Source organism: Apodemus sylvaticus, chromosome 2, assembly GCF_947179515.1.
Source record: "Apodemus sylvaticus chromosome 2, mApoSyl1.1, whole genome shotgun sequence".
NCBI lineage: Eukaryota > Metazoa > Chordata > Mammalia > Rodentia > Muridae > Apodemus > Apodemus sylvaticus.
In genome coordinates, this window is record NC_067473.1 from 161,112,661 (window position 1) to 161,133,438 (window position 20,778).

The window sequence follows — 20,778 nt, forward strand, 5'->3', positions numbered from 1 at the left end:
CTGAGGAAGCAAATGCAGGTGGCCTCAGAGGCTTGGAGAAGGTCACCTAACCGGGTGTTTTGTTTGTGTTGTCAAAAAAGTCACCAGGAAGGACCAAAGCTCAAGAAAGCAGATAACAGGAAGGACAAGAGAAGACGGGACAGTGCATGAACACTTGGTCAGGTGTGGGCCTGCTGTTGTCTTTGATTAGTTTTCTTGTTTTGTTTTTATTTGTTTGTTTGTTTTTTTGAGACACGGTCTCACTATGTAGCTCTGGCTACTTTAGAACTCACTTTGTAGCCCAGGCTGGTCCCTGCCTCCGTGCCTGGAACTAAGAGTGTGCACTACCAAGCTCAGCTCTTGTTCTGTTGCAAGACACAAGACAGGTCCCACACTTTGCAGTTTGGCTTGTGAAGAACTTGCTGTGTGGATCGAGTTGGTCTTGGAACCTCCTCCTGCCTTCCAAGTGCATGCGCGTGCCGTGTGTGTGCATGTGTGCGTGTGCGTGTGTGTGTGTGTGTGTGTGTGTGTGTGTGTGTATGTGTGTGTGTGGGGGGGGTGGTTGCAGGCGGTTACTTACTGCCGTGTTGTTTTGTTTTGTATTTTTTAAAAAAAACCCTCTGGAGCTGAGTGGCTGGAGGGGATGCTGTCTAAGTCATTAGCCGCCTTGCTCTGCAGAAAGAGAAGATGCTCCAGTTGGCTGGGTCAGCTGGAGGCGGTGGGGCACTGCTTCCTTAGGCAACAGTGTTTAAGGCGCTCTGATACTTCCCAGGGGACCGTGCTTTGGTGGCAGGGGTCTGGGGGTGGGGGGTACTTCAGTCGCCACTCCTGGCTCTCACTCCAGCTACTTCTGTCACAGGAGACACTAAGAGACCAGGAGCAAGGCCCAGGCAGCTTCAACCTTTAAAAAGCATCACGTCAATCATTTCTCAAGGGACTTTTATGTCTGCTGTGCTGAAGGCCTGTGGGTTTGAATTAGGATATGTACGGGTTACATGTAAATGTAATATTGTACTTAAGGCGTCGGCGAATTTTGGCATCTGTAGAGGGCAGGGTGGGGACAAGGGCTCTTGGGTAAGGTAGGATCAGGAGTCCCTGGAATGTCACCTTGGAGACAGCAAGGGAGGACTGCATGTGCATCTGAGAGGCAGCGAGGTGGACCCCATCCCCCCCCCATCCCCCCCCCCAACCCCACCCCCAAGCTGGGGCCCCAGGACTTCCCTTCCTGATGCTTTGAATACTCTAATTGGAGCCAGAACAGACTTTCCCCTCTTGATTGCTTATGTCGTTGATATCGTAACCCAAAGGACAATAAGTTCCCTTCCAGGCCAACTACCTGACTGTAGCAGTCACATCAGCCACAAAACGAACTGCCCAGCCCATTTCTGTCATGTCCTTCTCTGACAAGTTTAATGCAGATAGATGCTCAGCCTGGCCCTTAGAAACCGGCAGCTGGCCTGATCCACAGTATCTCCGGATCCACAGGATCACGAGGAGCAGCGGTGGATGGAGAGGGAAGTCCAGAGGCGGCTCTCCCAGCCCGAGGCCCTGCCTACAGTTGGCCTCGCTACCTTTTTTGTTTCCAACAAAAGCCAAATGGAAACAGTCTGGTTTTGCTTCGAAAAGCTCCTTTGCCATCTGGCCCCAAATGGTTCCATCCATGTGACAGTAAAGGAAACAAGGAGTTTCTCTCATTGTCTCACTGGGGCTTGCTTTGTTTTGTGGCTCATATGGATTTTTTTTTTTTAATTAGTGTAAGATGGACCATAAGAAAAACTGAGACAAACCTAAACTGCATAGAGTCTACAAAGAACTCAGCCCGGAACTTCTTTCTCAACTTTTCGGTTCCTTTTTTTTCTAAACAAAACAAAACAAAAACAAAAACAGTGTGTGTGTTATATGTGTGTATGTCTGTGTAAGTGTGTGTGCATGTGCGTGCGCTATGGCAAATGTGTGGACATCAGAGGACAGCCTGCATCCACCTCCAGACAGGGTGTCTTATTTGCTGTTAGGTAAGCATAGCGTCTGACAGCCTCTGGCTTCCCTTCTCCATCTAGTGCTTTCCATAGGTTCTGGGGACGAGAACTCAGGTCCTCGGGCTCATTGAGAAAGCACTTAGCTCACTGAGCCACCCCCCCAATCCCACACATTCTGTACTGGGTTTTGAGAAGTTTCATTAAGAAGCCCAGCCTATCCTTGAACCCTAAGGACAACACCTGCTGTTATGTGGGACCTAGGGTGAGACCCAGGAACACAATGAACGGATGGAAGTGATAAGTGTGGAGAGGTTAACAACAATGTGGCGGAGCGAGGTGTGGCGGGCAATCCTGTACTCCAGGCTGGGGCCAGAAGTTCCGGGATCTCCTGGGTTCTATTATGAACCCTTATTTCACAAAATCTCCCCCAAACTCAAATAAATCCTAAACAAGCATGTTAACGTATGGCGTGACAGCAGAAGCCAGCGAAGGCTACTCTGTCTAGCTTGGCTACTGCCTCTGTAGGTCTAAAGCACAGTAGCTAATGCCGCCCACCTGTCTCCTTCCAAGACGGCTCAGTTAATTAGCTTTGCTGCCTCTGTGATCCTGTCTCTGCCAGCACCACACTGGCAGGCCTCCTCAACCCTTAAAAAAAAAAGCAAAATAGAAACCCAGACTCCCTTTCTTCAACCTTGCTCCCTACAGTGCTCCCTAAGGTCCTGAATCCTCTCACATAGGTGAATAGTTCCAACCTGCAGCTGACACCAAGGAACCCCAGGCTCCTCCTCCTTAGACCGGAATCTCAGTTTTCAACCCTGGCATTCCTGACTGTGTGCACCAAGTCCCCGTCCTGAAATGTCACCCTGGCCACCTACACTGCTCTTGCTCCAGCACCTCAAAGAGCACAGGCTCAGTAAGGTCAGATCAACTTCTTTATTCCTTTTCTTATTCACCTCACACCCACCCATCCTAACCCACCTTCAAACAGCATCCTAAGGACAGCTCCAAAGAGACCCCTAGAGCCCTTGCCTACTATTTCACGACAGGCGAAGCTGCTCACTGCAGCTGTATCCCAGCACTCAGGAGGCAGAGGCAGGCAGATCTCTAAGTCTGAGGCCAGTCTGGTCAATATAGTGAATTCTGGGCAAGTCAGGGATTCACAGTGAGATCCTGTTTTCTTCTCCACCTTCCAACGCCGTCTCCCCTCCCCCAACCACCAAGAAAAAAAAAAGTGCAGTGGGTCACATCTGTAATCCTAGCACTCAGGAAATTGAGGGAGGAACATCTTTTTGAGTCCAGCATGGGTTACACACTGGGTTCAAGGCCAGCCTGGGCTAAGTAGTAAACCCTGACTTAAAACTAAAACAGAGTAGCTTAGTGGTCGGACACTTGCCTCCCAGGAGTAAGGCCCTGGAGGAGAAGTGAGCGAATGCTTAGGAAGTCTCCACTTCCTCCCAACAGGACCTCTCTAAGCACAGCGGGACTGGTCTCAGATTCTCCATTGTCCCTGGTGCTTTTCAAGGGCTGGGATTACAGGCGTGTACCGCCACGCCCCTTGTAAAGCCTTCTGAGAAGCCAAGTTTCTGCAAAGAGCTTGCTTTGCTGTCCACTCTGTAACTCCGCCCTTCGAGAAATCCAGCCCTACCCTCGATTCTGGGGTGAACACGTGGGTAACCTGGCCATTGGCTTAAGTCAATTTCAGAGGCACAAAACCTTCTCCTCCCTGCCTTTGCTGTCTGGTGTTTATCCGGGAACCCAGGCCTTGGACTTGTGAGGCTAGCCCAGGAACCACCACCGCGGAGGCACCACATTCCAGCTCACGCCTGTTTTCCCTACTCCACAGAAAGTGCAGAGCAGGGTTTTAGTGAGTGACATGGAAAACCTCACTAGCGGGACAGTCTCGCCCTGAAACACGACCTACAGGCAATGGAAATACCTCCAATTCCAAAAGGTCAACTTAAAAAAAGAAAGAAAAAAAAAAAGCTAAATAGTAATAACAAAGCTTAGGGGTACCTGGTGGCTCAGCTGTTCCTGGCCAAACTGGATCCAGCCAGAACCTGGGGAGGTATACACCCACGGGGGGCGGGGGGGGGGGAAGGGGAACCAACTGAAACTCTTCAACTCTGTGGGTAGATGGACTAGGAAGAGACTAGCAACTGAGCCACAACTGCCCAGTCCCTCACGTGGGAGGTGGTGTGTGACCCCCGAGACAGATGGCAATCAAAACACACTGGGGTGCCCAGGGTATCCTGGGTGGGGCTGTCATGTGCTTTGATTGGCAGTACTTTTTTCTCTTTTTGAAGATAAAATGCTTACCCTGCTTTCCCTAGTTGGGGTTCCGGAAGCTAGAGAGCAGGTGACCTCAGCCTGTTGGGCTTTCTTTGTATTCGTCAGGGGTGGGGATGAGGAGGCGGGATGGGGGAGGGGGAGGATGGGGAGGAGGTTGGGGGAGGGAGAGGATGGGGAGGAGGTGGGAATTGAGACAGGATTTCATGAACCCTAGGTATACATTTTATATGTAGCTAAAGATGAACGTCAGATCTTCCTGTTTCCATCACAAACAGTAACAAACTCAAACAAGCCCGGTTTTGGTTTTGGGGTGCCAGGGATTGAACTCATGGCTTTGTGCATGTTAGGAAAGAGTTCTTCTACCAACTAACCCAGCTACACTTCCAGCTGAACTCGAAGTGGATGGACTTGAAGCAGCCTCGTTTGCCAGGCTGAGAGGGACTGAGGTGGGTGCTGGGGAGCGGAGGTCTGGGGAAGCGGGGGGGTCTTTCTGTTGTTCTTTTGGGAAAACAACGCCCATTTCAGGGAAGGATGGTGGCATAACAGAAATGTGGCGAGCAAGGAGCAGGGAGCCCTAGAACTGCCACCTGCCACACCCAGCCACCGGTTCCTGGCCGCACATAAGGTGGTGCCAGAATCGCCTGGGGAATTCTAGGCATGTGCTTGACCCTGGCTCCACCAAGGACGCCAGGCCATGTGAAGGCACAGCTCGGTGGAGAAGGACTCCATGCAATTCTGGCACAGTCAGGAGCTCAACACCAAGGACTTTCCTTCACCATTAAGAGTCTTCGTTTATCTCCTCAGCTTGGTTTCTCTCTGTGAGACAGGCGCAATTTATTTATTTAGGCTTGTGGTGATCCTTCTGCCTCAGCCTCCAGAATGCTGCTGGGATTACAGGCATGCACCACACAACCGGTTTCATTGTCATTTGTCTCATTGCATGCACCATGCATGTATCCCTCGCGCGCGCACACACACACACACACACACACGGCGCGGACACACACACAGGTTGTGAAGTACACACACATAAAACACTCTGGTCTGTAGTGTGAAAAATAGTAGTAATAATAGTAATAATAACAAACCTTGAGAAAGACTCGGGTCGAGTGAGTGGGCGGGCTGGCTGGCTGGCGCTCCCAGGAGGTTTTATGTACCCCTGTGATCTGAGGAGTTGGCTGGCAGAAGCTGCAAAACCTGGGACACTGGGTTTCTGTTATGAGGCTGTGTGTCTTGGGTGGGAGGCTGATGGGTAAATCTACCTTTTCTACACCCACAAAATGCTTGCCAAAGCTGAGGGCGGCGGGGGAGGCGAGGCTGGGGAGGTGAACTCAGCCCCAGGCTACGGCGTCTCCCTGGTGTTTCCGAGTGCACAGGGGGCTCTGAGAGAGGGAGACACTGTCCCAGGCTGGCACAGGACAGGACACCAGCTCCATCACTGCCCCCCTCAGCAGATGCCCCTCGCCCAGCCTCTGTTTGAACACAGCGCCCTTGGGCACCTGAGGCACTGGTCCACCCTGCCCAGGAAGACCAAACAGCCAGGATGCAATTTTGCCATCAGCCGTTTGCCAGGCCCTAAAACATGAAGCTTGAAGAAAGCCACAGAGGCGAAGATAAGGCCCTCTGTGTCCACAGGCTTTGACATTCAAAAGCAAGACAGGCCGCCCGGACCCATCCCCATGGTAACCCCCTCTCACCGGCGATTGCCAAGCCTGAGATGAGCTGAGTTGCTGGCGGTTAGGTGGCTGGGCCACCCAATGCCAGCGGGGCACACACAGGATCTCCCAAGGGGCAGCCTCCTCGCCCGTCTCCCCTCCCCCACCCGAGACGGGAACTGCTGGCTGTGGGAAGCGAAGGCCATAGCCAGGGCTAGAGGAAGGGATCCTCCTACAGCCAGGTACCACCCCTCAGGTATGAACAATACTCAGGTCCACTCCAGCAGAAGAGTTTATGCCTGCCTTTCCTTGAAGATCACAATTGTTAGCTTTTGTTTAAAGAGCAAGAGGATGGATGTGAGATTAACAGAAGGACTGGCCGGCAGGCCCAGGGCAAGTCTCTCTACTCAGCTTCTCTCAAGTGGGGGAGGAGCAGGGCAGTTCACTAAGGATGGTCCCTAGAACCTGCCTTCCTCTTAGACCTGTGGGAAACTTGGCCGGGGTGGGGCTTACCCAGCAGTGTGTGTTTGATCACAAGCCCTGGGTTATTCCGACACTTTCACGATTCCGATCACTACCCTGGGCTTTTGTTTAAACACCGCATAAGGAGGATGGCAGGAAACAGCTTTTTCTGGACTTGTGAGCCTTAAGGAATGCTTTCCCCACACTTTTTTTTTTTTTTTTTTTTTTTTGTAAAACACCAAGGGAGGGAGGGGTGGGACTTCCTGGGCTGAAGTTTTGTGTTCATGGGGGGTGAGCTTGTGGCCAAGGCTGAAAGGAGCACGGCTGTTTCCCCCACTGGTCACAGAGACAGGGAGTGGGCCCCGGGCACTCTAACCAACCCAACCACAAAGCCACAGGAAGTCCTCCTGCACTGCTGGCCAGAGCCAGTGAGGCCAGCTGGGGTGGGGGAGGGAAGACGGAGCGGCAGACCCACCGGCTGGGCAGCTCCACACTGAATAATCAAGTCTCAGAAGCAGGAGCAACGCTCTCAAGTTGGAACCTGCATCTGTTTCCCAAAGGTGCGTTTACCTCTTTACCTCAGTTCTCCAGTGACTCAGGGGAGTCGAAGAGGCTCCCATAGCCAGCCAGGGCTGGTTTCCTGAAAACTACAGGCCTCTTTTCCAAGGCCAAGTTGCTATATACATGAGCGCAGACTCTGGCTTCACACGACCCCAGACTCTTATTAAGAGATTTTCCATTTTTATTTTTAAACAAGAAAACACACAGAGACTGCAGTCCAGCTGTAGCTTATTCAGCTTTAGCACAGACTGAACACCTAGCAGGTTTTCCTGTCAGGCAGAAGAGGGTAACTAGACCATGTTTACAACAGGGGCTGGGAGGTGGGAGGTGGTTTATCATGTTAGGATCCTTCTTTTACTTGTGACTAGGGATCCTCAGAGATGTTAAGCAACTCACTCAGAATGACACAGCCGGAACAGGAAGGGCTCAAATTGAACCACAGTCACAGAGACGAAAACTCTACTTCAGAAAACTGCCCATGAGTGACCGGGAATCCCCAGGTCCCGGACAGGCTGGACTTGGAAAAATACCCTAGCCTGAACTTTAATTGAACGGCAAGGATTTCCTCTCTGGTCCAGGCTTGAGGATGAAGCGTCAGCATCCTGGGGAGGGAAGGGCAGAAGCCAGCGCTTCCCTTGGGTTCATCCTTCTTTCTCTCTGCTGAGGCAGGACAGGATGTGGTCCCTGGAAAATGTGCTTCAGGGAGCTCCACCCAAGGGCCCTTCGTTTTTCTATCCCGATGTCCATACAGAAGCAATGCTGACTTTGGCTTGACACCCTCTAGGACCTGGCTTCCTGGGCGCGCGTGTGCGTGCGTGCGTGTGTGTGTGTGTGTGTGTGTGTGTGTGTGGTGTCCTTGTTGTCCAGAAGGTTCTAGATGAAAAAATTCGGTCCTCTTTTGGGAAGCATATGGGGTGAATTGGACAGGAAAGGGGGAGGGGCTAAGGTCTTACTCTTGGTTTAGGGTAAAGATTGTTTCTTTTACTTTCTCCCTGTCCCTGCCCCTCCCCCAATTCCCTTTGATTCTTTGTAGTCTTTTGGAGGCAAGGCCTCCCAGAATCCAGGGTGGTCTCTAAACTTGCTACACCATTTAGGATGACCTGGGTCCTTCTGCCTCTGTAGCTCCTGAACTACTGGGAACTAACACCGAAGTTCAGCTTCACGAGGTGAGCCTTGAGCAAGGGCTCATTTCACCACCCTTCCCAAACTGGGGAGACAGCCAAGCATTGTGTGGATGGAGAGGAGCCCTGTGACACACGTGCTGGATGGAGGCCAGTTTCAGCTCTGAGCCATCCTGTGTTGCCACTCCACAGAGCTAGAGGAGAGAGATCTGGGTGAATAGAAATGTTGGGACCAGCTCTATGCTCCAAACCTTATAGAAAGCTACTCCAGTGATGGCTGTAGACACTCAAGCTAGCTAACCTAACCTTTAGGCTCTCACAGTGAGCCAGGGAAAGGACAATAGCTTTGCATTAAATGCTGCATTACTTCCTCCATTACACAGATAGGGAAACTGAGGCTTATGCCCCTAACTTACCATCATCTCTCAAGAGCCAGTGTTTTTAACAGACCAACTCCCTCAAATTACTCTGATTCACAAATGATCTTTTGCTTTTTTTTTTTCTGTCCCTGGGCTTAAACTAACTATGGAGGTGACACGAACCGTCATCTTGATCTTCCTATAGACATGTGACACTTGGCCCAGGTCCTTAAGACTCTTTTGTAGCACCATGGGCTGCATGTGCAAGCACAAAAATTAAAAATTCCAACCACCCATCAGAAGCCAGGCCCTTAAGAAAGCAACTTCTTCTATTTTATGTCTTAAATTTTGAGAACATTTTGATACTCGTATAATTCAACATTTTTTTTTTAAATCCAGTTGTAAAATACCAAAGTTAAAGAAGGAGTCCGTTCACGTTCCAGGCTTTTCTGTGTGGCTGGCAGTCTGAGAACATGGCTGCTCTGCATGGTGACCTGACCGGAGGGAGCTTTGTCTTAGATGGCTTCTCTAGCCATGATCAGTCAGAAAAGAGGAAACAGGCTCAGCGAGGTGAGGTAACCTGCCCACGTCACAGCATACTCAGGGTGACTCAGCTGTGGGCTCTCTTTGTCACCTGCATGACACAGACCACAAGAGAGAAGTCTGTTTCTCAAGCCTAGCCTCATTCTTGGTATAAACGGTTTACATTGGATTTACCTCTCCAGGGTATGGAAGAAGATTCAGGGCAGCAGTCTTTTGGGGTGGACTGACCCTTCCACAGGGGTTACATATCAGATATCTAATCTGAGATACTAATATTATGATTCATAATAGTAGCAACGTTATGGTTATGAAGTAGCCATGAAAATAAATTTTATGGTTGAGGGTCACCCTAACATGAGGAACTGTGTTAAAGGGTCACAGCATCAGGAAAGTTCAGAACTACTGATCTGTGACACATCAACTTTTCTCAGGGTATCATCCTAGTAACAGGGTAGGTCTGGACAAGTTCAGGAGTTAAGAAGTCCCCTCTCGCCGGGCGGTGGTGGCGCATGCCTGTAATCCCAGCACTCTGGGAGGCAGAGACAGGTGGATTTCTGAGTTCGAGTCCAGCCTGGTCTACAGAGTGAGCTCTAGGATAGCCGGGGCTATACTGAGAAACCCTGTCTCGAAAAAGCCAAATCCCCAAAAAAAAAAAAAAAAAAAAAAAAAGTCCTCTCTCCCGTAGACAGAGTCTGCATCATTTAAACAGCAGGGCCTTTGGGCTGGGGGTGTTGCTCAGTTGCAGAACCAGCCTGGCGTGCTTGAGGCCTGAGACACGCAGTTTCCCCTGCCTGCTTGCCAGACCCCGCCCATTCCCCCCCCCCCTTGCTGGCCAGCTCATCAATAATCCCCTTTCTGCTGAAAGCAGGCGTTCTGATCACGTGATGATGATGATGGATGTGGGGACTGTTCTGCTTTAGAGCCCGCTCCGCTCCACACATTGGTTTTTTTCCCCACAGCGCGCGCCCCCTGCTACAGTGTCCGATTAGCCGTGCACGCTCCTGCTGGCCCCCGTATTCTGTGTGGCCCGGCGGCTCTCATCCCACACGCAGAAGCGATGATGGTGGGAGGTGGCACTTCTTGTACAGCTTTGAAACAGGGGCACGAGGGTGTGCCCTGGCAGTGCCGGCCACGGGCACGCACAGCGCCACCTGGCTCACACACATCTGTTTTGAGTGCTCTACAGCACACATATTTTGCACATTGCTGTGTCTTACCTAATCGCGTACCTCAATCCTTTTGTACCTCAATCCTTTGCACAATCTCTTCCTTCATATTTTAGGTCTGTTTTAGATGACAAGCGTTCACACATCTGTCCCCTGACCTACACCCTACCTTAAGCAATTAATTCACTTAGGCTATTTTCACAATGGGCCTTCTAGTAGATAACACCAACTTCCTTTTTATGTGTGTGTGAGAAGCCGGGTCTCACACAGTCCAAGCTGACCTCCCTCGAGGAAGACCTTGAACCACCGATCCTCCTGCCTCCACCACCGAAGTACAGAGATCACAGGTGCGAGTGCCACCAGGGTTTGTTTATGTGGGTTTGGGGTCTGAACCCTGGGTTCTCAGGCTAGCAAGCGTTTTATCAAATGAGCTGTATCCCTACACTTCAGATTTTACCTCCCATCTTTTTATACGAGAAAACTGGGCATAGAGGTAAATTGCTCCTCTGCGGTAACACCACATATAACATACTGGACTTAATTCTGGTGGCAAAGCTCAAATTCAAAATCATTTTGTCGAGCTGTGTCTCCCCCACCCCACTCTCCCCCCCATTGGGAAATGGATACAGGGACACACACACACACACACACACACACACACTCGCGCGCGTGTCACATCTCTGTCCCAGAACCACTAAGTTTGGCTTGAGGTGCTCTTGAACCCTGCGTTTCTCACACGAGCGGCTGTCGGACAGCCTGGGCAGGGGTCTAAGTTTCCTTTCTCCTGCTGCTGTTCCTCTGAGCTTTGCCCACACCCTAGTTCCACTGCACTCTGCTTCCCAGAGCCCTGAGGGACTTCATGCCTCCTCTGGCTTAGCTTGCCCTCGGCCACAGCCACCCTCCACTGGCCATGGCTGACAGTGTTCTTATCTCTTGGAAAATTGGGTTCCGAGATAGAACCTGGAGCCTCTGCTCCTGCCCTGCAGCAGCCCTCCACGGGGTCCTGAGGTAACTGGCATGAGTGTTATGTGAGCTTCCTGTTTCAAAGGGCTGAGGGTCCTCCAAGCCCAGCACTGAACCATAATCTAATTTCTACTTGGCAACCGAGTTTTCTGGGTCACTTAAAGGTTATGTGCCTTAGACCCAGGGTAACGATTTGATTACCGGAAAGCATCGTGTGGAAGACTGTCCCAGCCTGGTAAAAGGAGGTCTAACATTTGAGCGTTGACAGGTCAGGAGGCATCCATAATCCCAACTTTTGGGAGGCAGGGAGATTATTAAGAGCTTGAGGCCAGTAAGGTGTACACAAAGCATTCAGACAGAGTTAGCCTGGGCCATACAGTTCGACCTTGTCTCAAACCCAACCCAACACCACACATATAAGGGCATTAGCGGTCTATGACCGACTCCTGCGGTATCAGAAAGGTGATGGTATTCATACTGCAAAGGGGCGGCAATAGGAAGCCGCCTTAGTAAGGAGGGGCCATTTCTGGGGTGCACATTCCTCTTTAGGATTAGGCAGGGGAGGTTCCCCAGCCTGAAAACACCCATCCGAGCTGGGGTGTGAACATGTGATGTATGCGCAAACTGGCATTCTGCCAAACGCTCATTCTTGTGACATGCTCCCCCCCATACCCACTGGCATGGCGAGCTCATAATTATTCATGGCTTTGTCCATCTTTTCATTCAGTTTTAGTAAATCCACTGCACTGCAAAGGTATATGTATTATATATCAATATGTCAACATATATTACATACATTATATGTTAATATATAATATATTATGTTAACATATATGTAATATATTACATATTAACATATAATATATTATACATATTACATTACTAATGGTAGGTGGAAAAGGAATAAAGATTAAAATACTGCAGGAATCCATTTGACTTTAAGAGAACGGTTCAATTGACTTTCTGGTATTTTTAGCCCAAGTCGAGGATAGCGCCAGTGAGCCACACAGGGCTGTGTTGTCTCTGATCTGGACACACTGGCAGCTCAAACCGAGGCAGGTGTGAGTGAACAGGGGCTGCCTTCTGATGCTAAGAGGAGGTGGGAAGTCAGTGGAAGCCAGCCACTGACCTGCCCTGGAGTGAGCTGTGTTCACAAGGACCCACGACGGGCGTCGGGTCAGCTGTGCTGCTCTGTCCCTATACACAGTGCCCCTTGTACTCACTGAGCAAGGACTTAACGGCTGGGCTGGTGAAACTTCTAGAAAACAGTTCCCAAACCCACGCAGCCTTCTTTGGAATGCAATTAACATGGGCTATTTCCAAACTAGACTCTTCTGGCTGTTTCTGTCACTTAACCGGGTAGCTCTTTACCCCTCCAGACTCAATTTCTCCCCTCCCCCTCCGCGAAGTCCCCAAAGGAGAGACAAGATAAGGCTGAGCTGGGCCTTCTACCGCCATGAGAGGAATCACCAATGAGCAAGACCTTTCTGGAAGCTTCAGAAGCCGGAGTCCTTGTGTGCTCTAGAAATACAGAGCACCAGCTACGTTAAGCAAGAGTCCAGTCAACAAGTCTCCCAGCAATGATTAACTGCAGTCAGTGAGGGGAGGCGGCTCTCCTGCGTGGGCTGCCCCGGGTCATCATGGGAGCTCAGAGTTCCGCTCCTCCTCTCTTCTTTCTGGTACTGGGGACTGGAGCCAGGGCCTCCTGCATCTACAGCCCCGTCGTCTTTAGGACAGTCTTGCCTGCATGTAAGTGCTGTATGATGCTCTGCCGACCAGGAGGAGGTGTGGGAGCTTGAGTAAAGGTGGTTGCGAGACGCCATGTGGTTGCTGGGAACCGAACTTGAGTCCCCCGTAAGAGCAAGTGCTCTTAGCCCCAGAGCTCTCCACAGCCTTGAACGTGCGGTTTCTTTTGCGTTGTTTTCTTTTTTGTAATGATCTAAGAGACACTGACTAATGTCAATGCCGATTAAGCTAATTAAAAGTTTTTAGTCTTTTCTATGGATGGCCAGACTGACAGTGGACTTGAGCCTCTGAAGAATCCCTTAGTGCCCATGCTCAGGGGCACAAGGTTTTTAAAGGTGAAACCCACGCAGATAATAGAGGAGGGTCAGAGTAACCTTGAAAAGGTCATTCATGGCAGAGCACAATAGTTATTTTAGACAGAACTGGACAGGTATTTTGGTTAACACAAATGGACCATTGTCAAGGTCATGGAAATCTCAAATGTGTTTCGAAGGTAGATGTGACTAGATGTGTGTGTGTGTGTGTGTGTGTGTGTGTGTGTGTGTGTGTGTATGTGTGTGGTGTGAAGGGGTGGTCAGAACAAGATGGCGTTCAGTTACCTTGGTCATTTCAGTATTTTTCTTTCTTAAATCATCTATCTGCCTACCTGCCTATCTGTTTTTGAGATGGTCTCATGAAGTAGTCTTGGCTGTCCTTAAAACTCACTCTATAGACCATGCTAGCCTCTGAGATCCCCCTGCCTCTGCCTCCCGAATGCTAGGAGTAATTAAAGTCATGCGTCACTATACCCAGCTAAACTTGGGGTTTCTAACAGCACTTTTAAAACCTATTATTCATCCCCCCCATTCAATTCTAGGAAATCACTCATGTCAGAAACATGGGACTCAGGGAAAACCAGAGGTTACCTGGAAACCAAGGGAAACAAATTAATATGGCTATCCCTGATCTGAAGTTCATGCCCCCCCAGAACAACAACCACCAACCAACCAACCAACCAAACAAACAAACAAACAAAACCAAAATCACGTATAACGTTTTTCTTCCTGAAAGAAAGTCCTACAAATTTCATGGGATTCCCTAAAAAGGTAACAATATACTCAAAATACTTAAAACTTAGCTGGGCATGGTCGTGGCCCATGTCTTTAATCCCAGCATTTGGGAGGCAGAGACAGAGGTAGAAGGAGAAAGATCTAACTCTGAGATCGAGACCAGACTGGTCTACATGAAGAAACCCTGTCTTAAAACACAAACCAAACAAATAGTAATAATAAAAAACACCACAAAACCCAAAACAACAACCAACCCCCCCAAACAAACACCCCTCCCCACATGAACCCATGACTAAGTATTTTCTTGGGTGGATGGGGCAGAAAATTACCCGGACGAAAATAATTTTTATAAAATTGTCTCATCTGGGACAGGATGTTGCTTTCCACAGCTGCATGCCACTTGATGGAAAATAGAAATGTCCCTGGACCAGCCTGACTTTTTCCACAGAACAGAGCAGCCAGGTGTCCGGCAGGCAGACTTTGAAAGCACAACATACAAAAAATTACCAAGACTACCCTTTCTCTCAATCCAGAACTTCTTCCCTTGAAATCCACTTCTGGTAGTTCAGGGTCAGGGAGGTTTACAGCCTTTGAAACGAAGAGGGTTTGGCTCTTCTGTGTGTAAGAAGTAAAACCCGTTTCTGCAAGACTTTGACTAGAAAGCAAACCCCAACACTTCGATGGCTTGAAGGGTGGGGGGTGGGGGCTGTGCAGCTCAAGGGCAGACAGCTTCCCTTCCATGCACAAGGATTTGGCTTCAATCCCCAGCACTGAAAACCAAAAGAATAAAAAAGTAGACGGGTCCTATTAAAGTCCCTGTCACCCAAACAGGAGAGGGAGGAACTCAGAAATCACTGTGATTTCTTTTCACAATGCCACATGGGTTTGCCCAGAACACACAAGGCAGCAACAGTGCTACAAGGCCACCAGAGCCCTGAGATTTGAGCCCCGATTCCTGTCCCTGCCCCGGTCCCAAGCCAGAAATAAGAAAACACCCAGGCAAAACCATCCACCTCTGTGCGTGCTACCAAAGAAAACATGCTTCTCGTAAACCCAAGGTATTTTTAGGTCCCAAACTGTGTGACCCATTTCAGAGGCTACAGCTCCTTATAAAACTGGAATTGAACCCCAAACCAGGAGGAACTACCCCAGGACACACAGGCCTATGTGTTAAGATTAAAGGTTTATGCAAGCGCAGGAACCAAGAAAGGCTAACTGAGGAGAGTGAGCACCCGAGTGGCCACCCCAGATCCACTCCTGCAAGGCTGATTATCAAAGCCTGTCCAAATTTGGGAAGTAACTAGTAGCCAGCAGCCCCTGCTCCGGAGCCTTAGCAAGGTCTGGAGTGTTGCCACCAGCAGTTTGAAAAACAGGGACAGTGTCTGTGAAGCGTGTGTGTGTGAGGGTGCACGCATGAACCCAGTTCTCACCACCACCAAGAGATCGGGATTCCTGATCTTGGTTATTGGTAACTATGGCTGGGGCGGGGGGAGCAACCCAAGCTCTGGGCAGGGGCCAGGTATTTCCATAGCTGTGCAGACAGTTAGCCTCAGTTCACCCTCTCCCCAACCTGCCAGCTCCAATACAAGCAGGGCAGTGTCGCTCTAGCCCAGGCGCCCTGTGGGAAGCCATTTTATGCCACAGTTCAACCCAACATCCAAGTCAAACAACTCCTGAGGAGCAGCCATCTGGGTGGGGAGGGGCTCCCTCCCGTTACAGCCACCCACCCCTCCACAGCCTGCCCTGACCCGAACCCTGATGATGCCTTCAGAACTCTCTAGAGGCTCCTCAGCTTCATTTTCAGGAGTGGGTGTACCTTCCTCCCTGAGTCAGATGTGTACAAAATGGAGTCAGTTGTTTTCTTTCAAGTGTGAGGCCAGCTCGTACGTCGGCTCCTGCGGCAGGGAGATGTGGAGAAGCCGCAAAGTCACACGGTAAGGCCACACCGAGTGGGAGTGCGGCCTGATCTGTGGTTTAAATATCCACACTTACCTGGGAGTTGCTCCCACCCTCTCTCTCCAGGGCCTCAAATCACTTTCTACTAGAAAAGCACAATAGCTACAGGGAGAAGCTGGCCTTCCCAGGGGCTGAGGATGCCTAATCCAGGGCTGGGCATTGACCAATACCATCTATGACCATAAAGGCCTAGGCAATGGAGCACCTACTACAACAGAACCTGAAGATAAGGAGAACCCTGCCTGCCAAGAGTGAGGGAAAATCCCCGAAACAGGTTTGTACTCGCTTGTAAAACAATTCTCAGTAGCCACGGTGATTTCTCAACTCCTACGTGGCTTGCTGGGGAGTCTTATTAACCAGAGGGGCGGTGGGGGGTGGGGTGGGGGGTGGCTGGGCTTGTTCTATAGGCTGATCTCAAATGGACCTTTGAGACCATTTGTGCCAAGTTGTGGATTTTGTGATGAGGAAACTTCAGTGTGGATTGGAAAAGTGAGCGGCCCACAATTCCCAAGTAATCTGCCCTCCGCCAGGGCCCGGCTCAGAACCCCGGGCCCACTCTCTGCCTGCATTTCCAAGCAGCTTCCCTGAAGGCGATGCCAAGCGGCCCCTCTGCTACTTCCATCCTTCTGCCGGATGGGGAAGGGGTGCGTGAAAGCAGAATCTGGCTCTCTTAATCGGTCCTGTCCTTTGCCTAGGCTGAGGACCCTAAAAGACCTCACTATGCGATCTGGGGGAATGGGTAGGATGGGGAAAGGCCAGACAGAGGCAACAGGATCCAGGACAGTCTGGCTGCATAACAAGGCCACAAGCAAGCAAGCAAACAAACAAAAATGAATGGGAAAGGCATAGTCCTGGCCTGGCTCAAGGCTGGCTACCACACCATAGCCTGAAATACTTCTATCACCTGCCATTCAGACATTAGAAAGATGTTTTCTTTCTCAATTCTTTTCTTTCTTTTCTTCAGAGGGAGTGGAGAGATAGACATGGAGATCTGAGGGAAATTTGGGAACAACCAAAATAGGCTTGTGAGGTCTGGCTCGGAGGATGTTGGAAAAACACACTGATGGCTGGCTTGGTTGTGGGCATGCGACACCCAACTTCAGAAAGGCAGGCTGGGCAGACTCAGCTGTCACAGAGCAGCCCATAGGGGACACGCTCGGGCCTAGGAGAGAGGCAGAGTCCCTTTTTCCTGTCCTTCCTCTCTTCCACTGTCCCACTGCAACTAAGAAGGGCTGGCTTCTCTTTGGATTCCGGCCACCTAGCCCCTTGGCAACCTCTACAGAGGGCCACGAAGGTGGCCCCTGCTTCTCAAAGCCCATACGAGGTACCAAATATCGAGCTCATAAATCACTGGTCTCAAGAGATTGAAGAGGTGACATCATAATAATCCCTAGGGGTCCCCTGAGATCACTGCCGGCCCTAAAAGATATTCTGAGGACTTTCCTCTCAGCCTTCCTTTACTCGCCAAACCCAGCTTGCTCACCTCACTTGATAATACCCTGACACTTGACCCTGCCTAAAGCACTTAACCTTTCATGGGCAAGGTTTCCGGTCATCAATAGGCAAGATGGGGATAATGTTTCTTTCTTTGGCTGTATCATGGAGCTTGGAGAGGCCTTTGGAGACTGTAAAATACTTAACACAGAGACTGTAACATGCCCGTCCCTACTAGAGCCCAGGGTAGGACAGGTAACAACAATTAGTAAACTCCCACCTCCCTAGTGGTAAGAGAGACAGGAGAGTAAAGAAAGAAAACGAGGGGGGGGGTGTTGTTGGACAGATGGCTCAGCGGTTAAGAGCACCGACTGCTCTTCCAGAGGTCCTGAGTTCAAATCCCAGCAACCACATGGTGGCTCACAACCATCTGTAATGAGATCTGACGCCCTCTTCTGGTGTGTCTGAAGACAGCTACAGTGCGCTTGCATATAATAAATAAATCTTTAAAAAAAAAAGAAAAGAAAAGAAAAGAAAACAGGAGGCCCAGAGGTTAGAGCACTACTTGGCTTTCGATCTTGGGCACTGTTTCCTCATGGTGGGCATGAGCGCTAGCACCTACAGTTGGTACATAATTTCTAATGCAGTTGCCAACCCCCAAAACAGCCCTTTTCTGCCCTGTTCGGCAGGGCAGGGGCTCTGGACAGGAGTAGAGTGGCAGCAGGAGCCAAGATGAGCAGACTGTAGGCCAGCAGGCAACAGACTGGGAAGACAGGGCGGCCATGGGCACCTCTCCTCAGCCCCTTGCATATGCCATGGGAGCAGGGGGGGTGATGCAGGCAGGCTGTGGTACTATGTAGTTTCCCCTTAGCACCACACAAACCTTCACACTATCTATGCAAGCATCTGGGACTGACCAACAGGCTAGCAAGGAGGAGACTCCCCAAAGGACAGGGCGGGGTTGGGTGGGGCCGGCTGCCTTCAGACTTTGTTTTGCCAGTGCTCAAACTGATGAGTGGGCCAAGCAACGCCAGGGAACTGGCTGCCTGTCTGCAGAGCAGACAAGGAGGGAATGCCCTCTGACATCCTCTCCAGTTGTATGGGTGTGGTGGCTCCTAGAAACCCAAGGCAGTTTGTGCAACACTTCCAAGCAACCCCGGAGAGTATTAAACCTTACAGTCACTGGAAGATGGGAAGCATCCCGGTGGCCAGCCCCAAGGGAACAAGTGTACTTTTGTGGGGGCACCGGAGTTGCCTAGTTAAACTCTTTCTTGCTTGCCCGGGATTAAATGCTGTCCATTCGTGTGTAGGGGGTGTGCCCTCTCAGCACGAAGACAAAAGAGTCTTCCGTGTATTTCCTTGCTTCTGCCCTCTAAGTTTTCCGAGAGTGGACACTCTGTTTCCTTTCCCAGGGGTCCATCTGCAGAGCGGTAGGGAGTCTACCAGCACCTGCCTCTGGGTCCTCGGCAGGTGAGCGGCCATTTCCCCTGGCCCCACCTGGACACTTTTAGGGCGAGGCTTCAAGCCTGCAGTGCCTGATTACCTGGGAAATGCAGAAACACCGGATTTATCCCATCTAGAGGCGCCTCCCCGCCTTCCTTTCTCTAACTCTCCCGGAGTTCTCTCTCCAGCCAAGATAGTTATCGCTCTTGAAAAAGAAGCAAGACAATCTCGTCTTTCAGGTAGTTTAGAGGGAGGCACGGACGTTTTCAGTTGAGAGTTCAGATCCTAAACAAGGAAAGTCTGTCCTCCAGGTGCAGGGAAGACTCCTCACACCCACTTCTTCTCTCTTGTGGCGCCCCTCACCACTTGTGGGACCACCGATGTGGGCGACACTCAACTGCCCTGCTGGCCAGGAGCCTCGCGGGCCAGGGCATCGAGTTACTCGAAAATGGGTGCTCCGCTCCTCCCTCACTGCTCTCTCACACTCGGCGGGTGCTCGGGGTGGGAGCGGGCACAGAGCCCATCTCAAATACTCGGCGGTAGAAGGACCCACAGGAGCAAAGTGCACAGCCGGAGCCATCAGGACCCTCGGCTCTCCCACCCACTCCCCCCTCCCGCCCACCTGCCAGTCCCGCCCGGCCAGCTGGCAGCCGCTGCGCCTTTCTTTTCTCAGCCGGAGTCCGCCTGGCGTGCACAGTACCAGCAGCTCCCCGCGCTCTCGGCCGCCGGGACACTCACTGCCCGGACGCCGTCCCGGGCCCGAGAACAGGTGGCCTCGGAGAGGAGCGCGCGACAGTCGCCTCTCACTCACCCAGAAGATGAAGTTAAATCCGAAGAGCAGGTATTTGATGCACTTGCTACCTCCTTTGACCGGCATGGTACAAGCTGGACTTGCGTGGGACAAGAGGCACGCACGACTGGGACAGAAGGGACTCGACAACCGACTGAGACGAGTTGCGGCTGGGGGCTGGCCTGAGGCTCCACTTTTAAAAAGTGCCACTCCTTACGGCGCTCGGCCAGCTGCGCTGCGCATGTGCCGAGGAATGCCGACCCCGCCCCCCGGCCCACCTGCCCCGCCCATGCCTTAATCCCCTCCCCAGACCAGGTTCTGGGATTGCGGCTCCACCCTCCTTGCGGAGTTCTCCCTGCAAACTGCTTTCCCAGTCCGGTTCCTGAGATCCTCTTTCCCTCCATCTTCCTTCTCTCCACCGTCTCGGGGTCTTTCCAGACCTCCATACCCGACTTCTTTTTCAGAGAGTTAAGTGTCGGCCTCGCTTTTCCCGAGGTTCATCAGCAGAGCCGAGGCTGGTTCATCCTGGGCTCTGCGTAAGAGCTTACGTTGGAAGACCCCCAAGGGCCATCTAATCTAAAGATTCCTGCGGCAAGTCCGCCCGCCCGTTTGCCTGGTTTGCGTTCTCTATGACACCTCCTTGTAAACCTTTCCGGACTGAACTCACTTATTTGAGCACGGTGGCCTCCAGAATGTGCTCAATCTGAGTAGTTCTCCTTTGCTCAAAAACTTTCTATATCCAGAGACTTAAGTTGAAACCCTTCATTCGGTATTTACTCCGTTCCTTCCCTGCCCCACCTGGTGCCACACCCCTACTCTGCCGCACCTCGGTGCCCCGCAGGAGTGTGTGCTGGCCGCCCTGCCCCTTGTGAAAATTCTATTGTGCTTTATTTTTTTTATTTAAACTTGTTATTATTTTGAGACAGAGTCTTACTATGCTGTCCTGTCTGACTTGGGACTCCCTATGTAAACCAGGCTGGCAGGCTGGCCTCTGCTGGGATTATAGGCATGTGCCATTCTTCTCGGCGATTTCATTATTTTTGAAGTAGGATCTAGCTGTTGTAGCCCTACTGACCCGGAATTTGCTTATGTAGCTCAGGCTATCCTCAACTCCAGTCCTCCTGCCATAGCGTTTCAGGCCACCACGTCCTGCTCTGTGGGTCTTTTACATTCTTTCTTGATTCTTCTAACTGGGTGAGGGGGGTCCCTCTCTATCCACTACACATTTCTCTCCCTCTCCCCTGCAGGAAGTTTCCTTAGCATTCTTTTTTTTTTTTTTTTTTTTT

The 20,778-nt window shown here is 51.0% G+C and overlaps 1 protein-coding gene across 1 annotated transcript in view; it reads right to left on the reverse strand.

Moving 5' to 3' along the window:
- Cd9 (CD9 molecule) overlaps nt 1-19,714 on the reverse strand; it is a 34,057-nt gene extending 14,343 nt beyond the window's left edge. Inside the window, exon 1 of the mRNA XM_052174914.1 lies at nt 19,514-19,714. Coding sequence (XP_052030874.1) covers nt 19,514-19,579 — 66 coding nt within the window. The 5' untranslated portion in view covers nt 19,580-19,714. The remainder of the gene's footprint in view (nt 1-19,513) is intronic.
- Nucleotides 19,715-20,778: the final 1,064 nt, after the last annotated feature.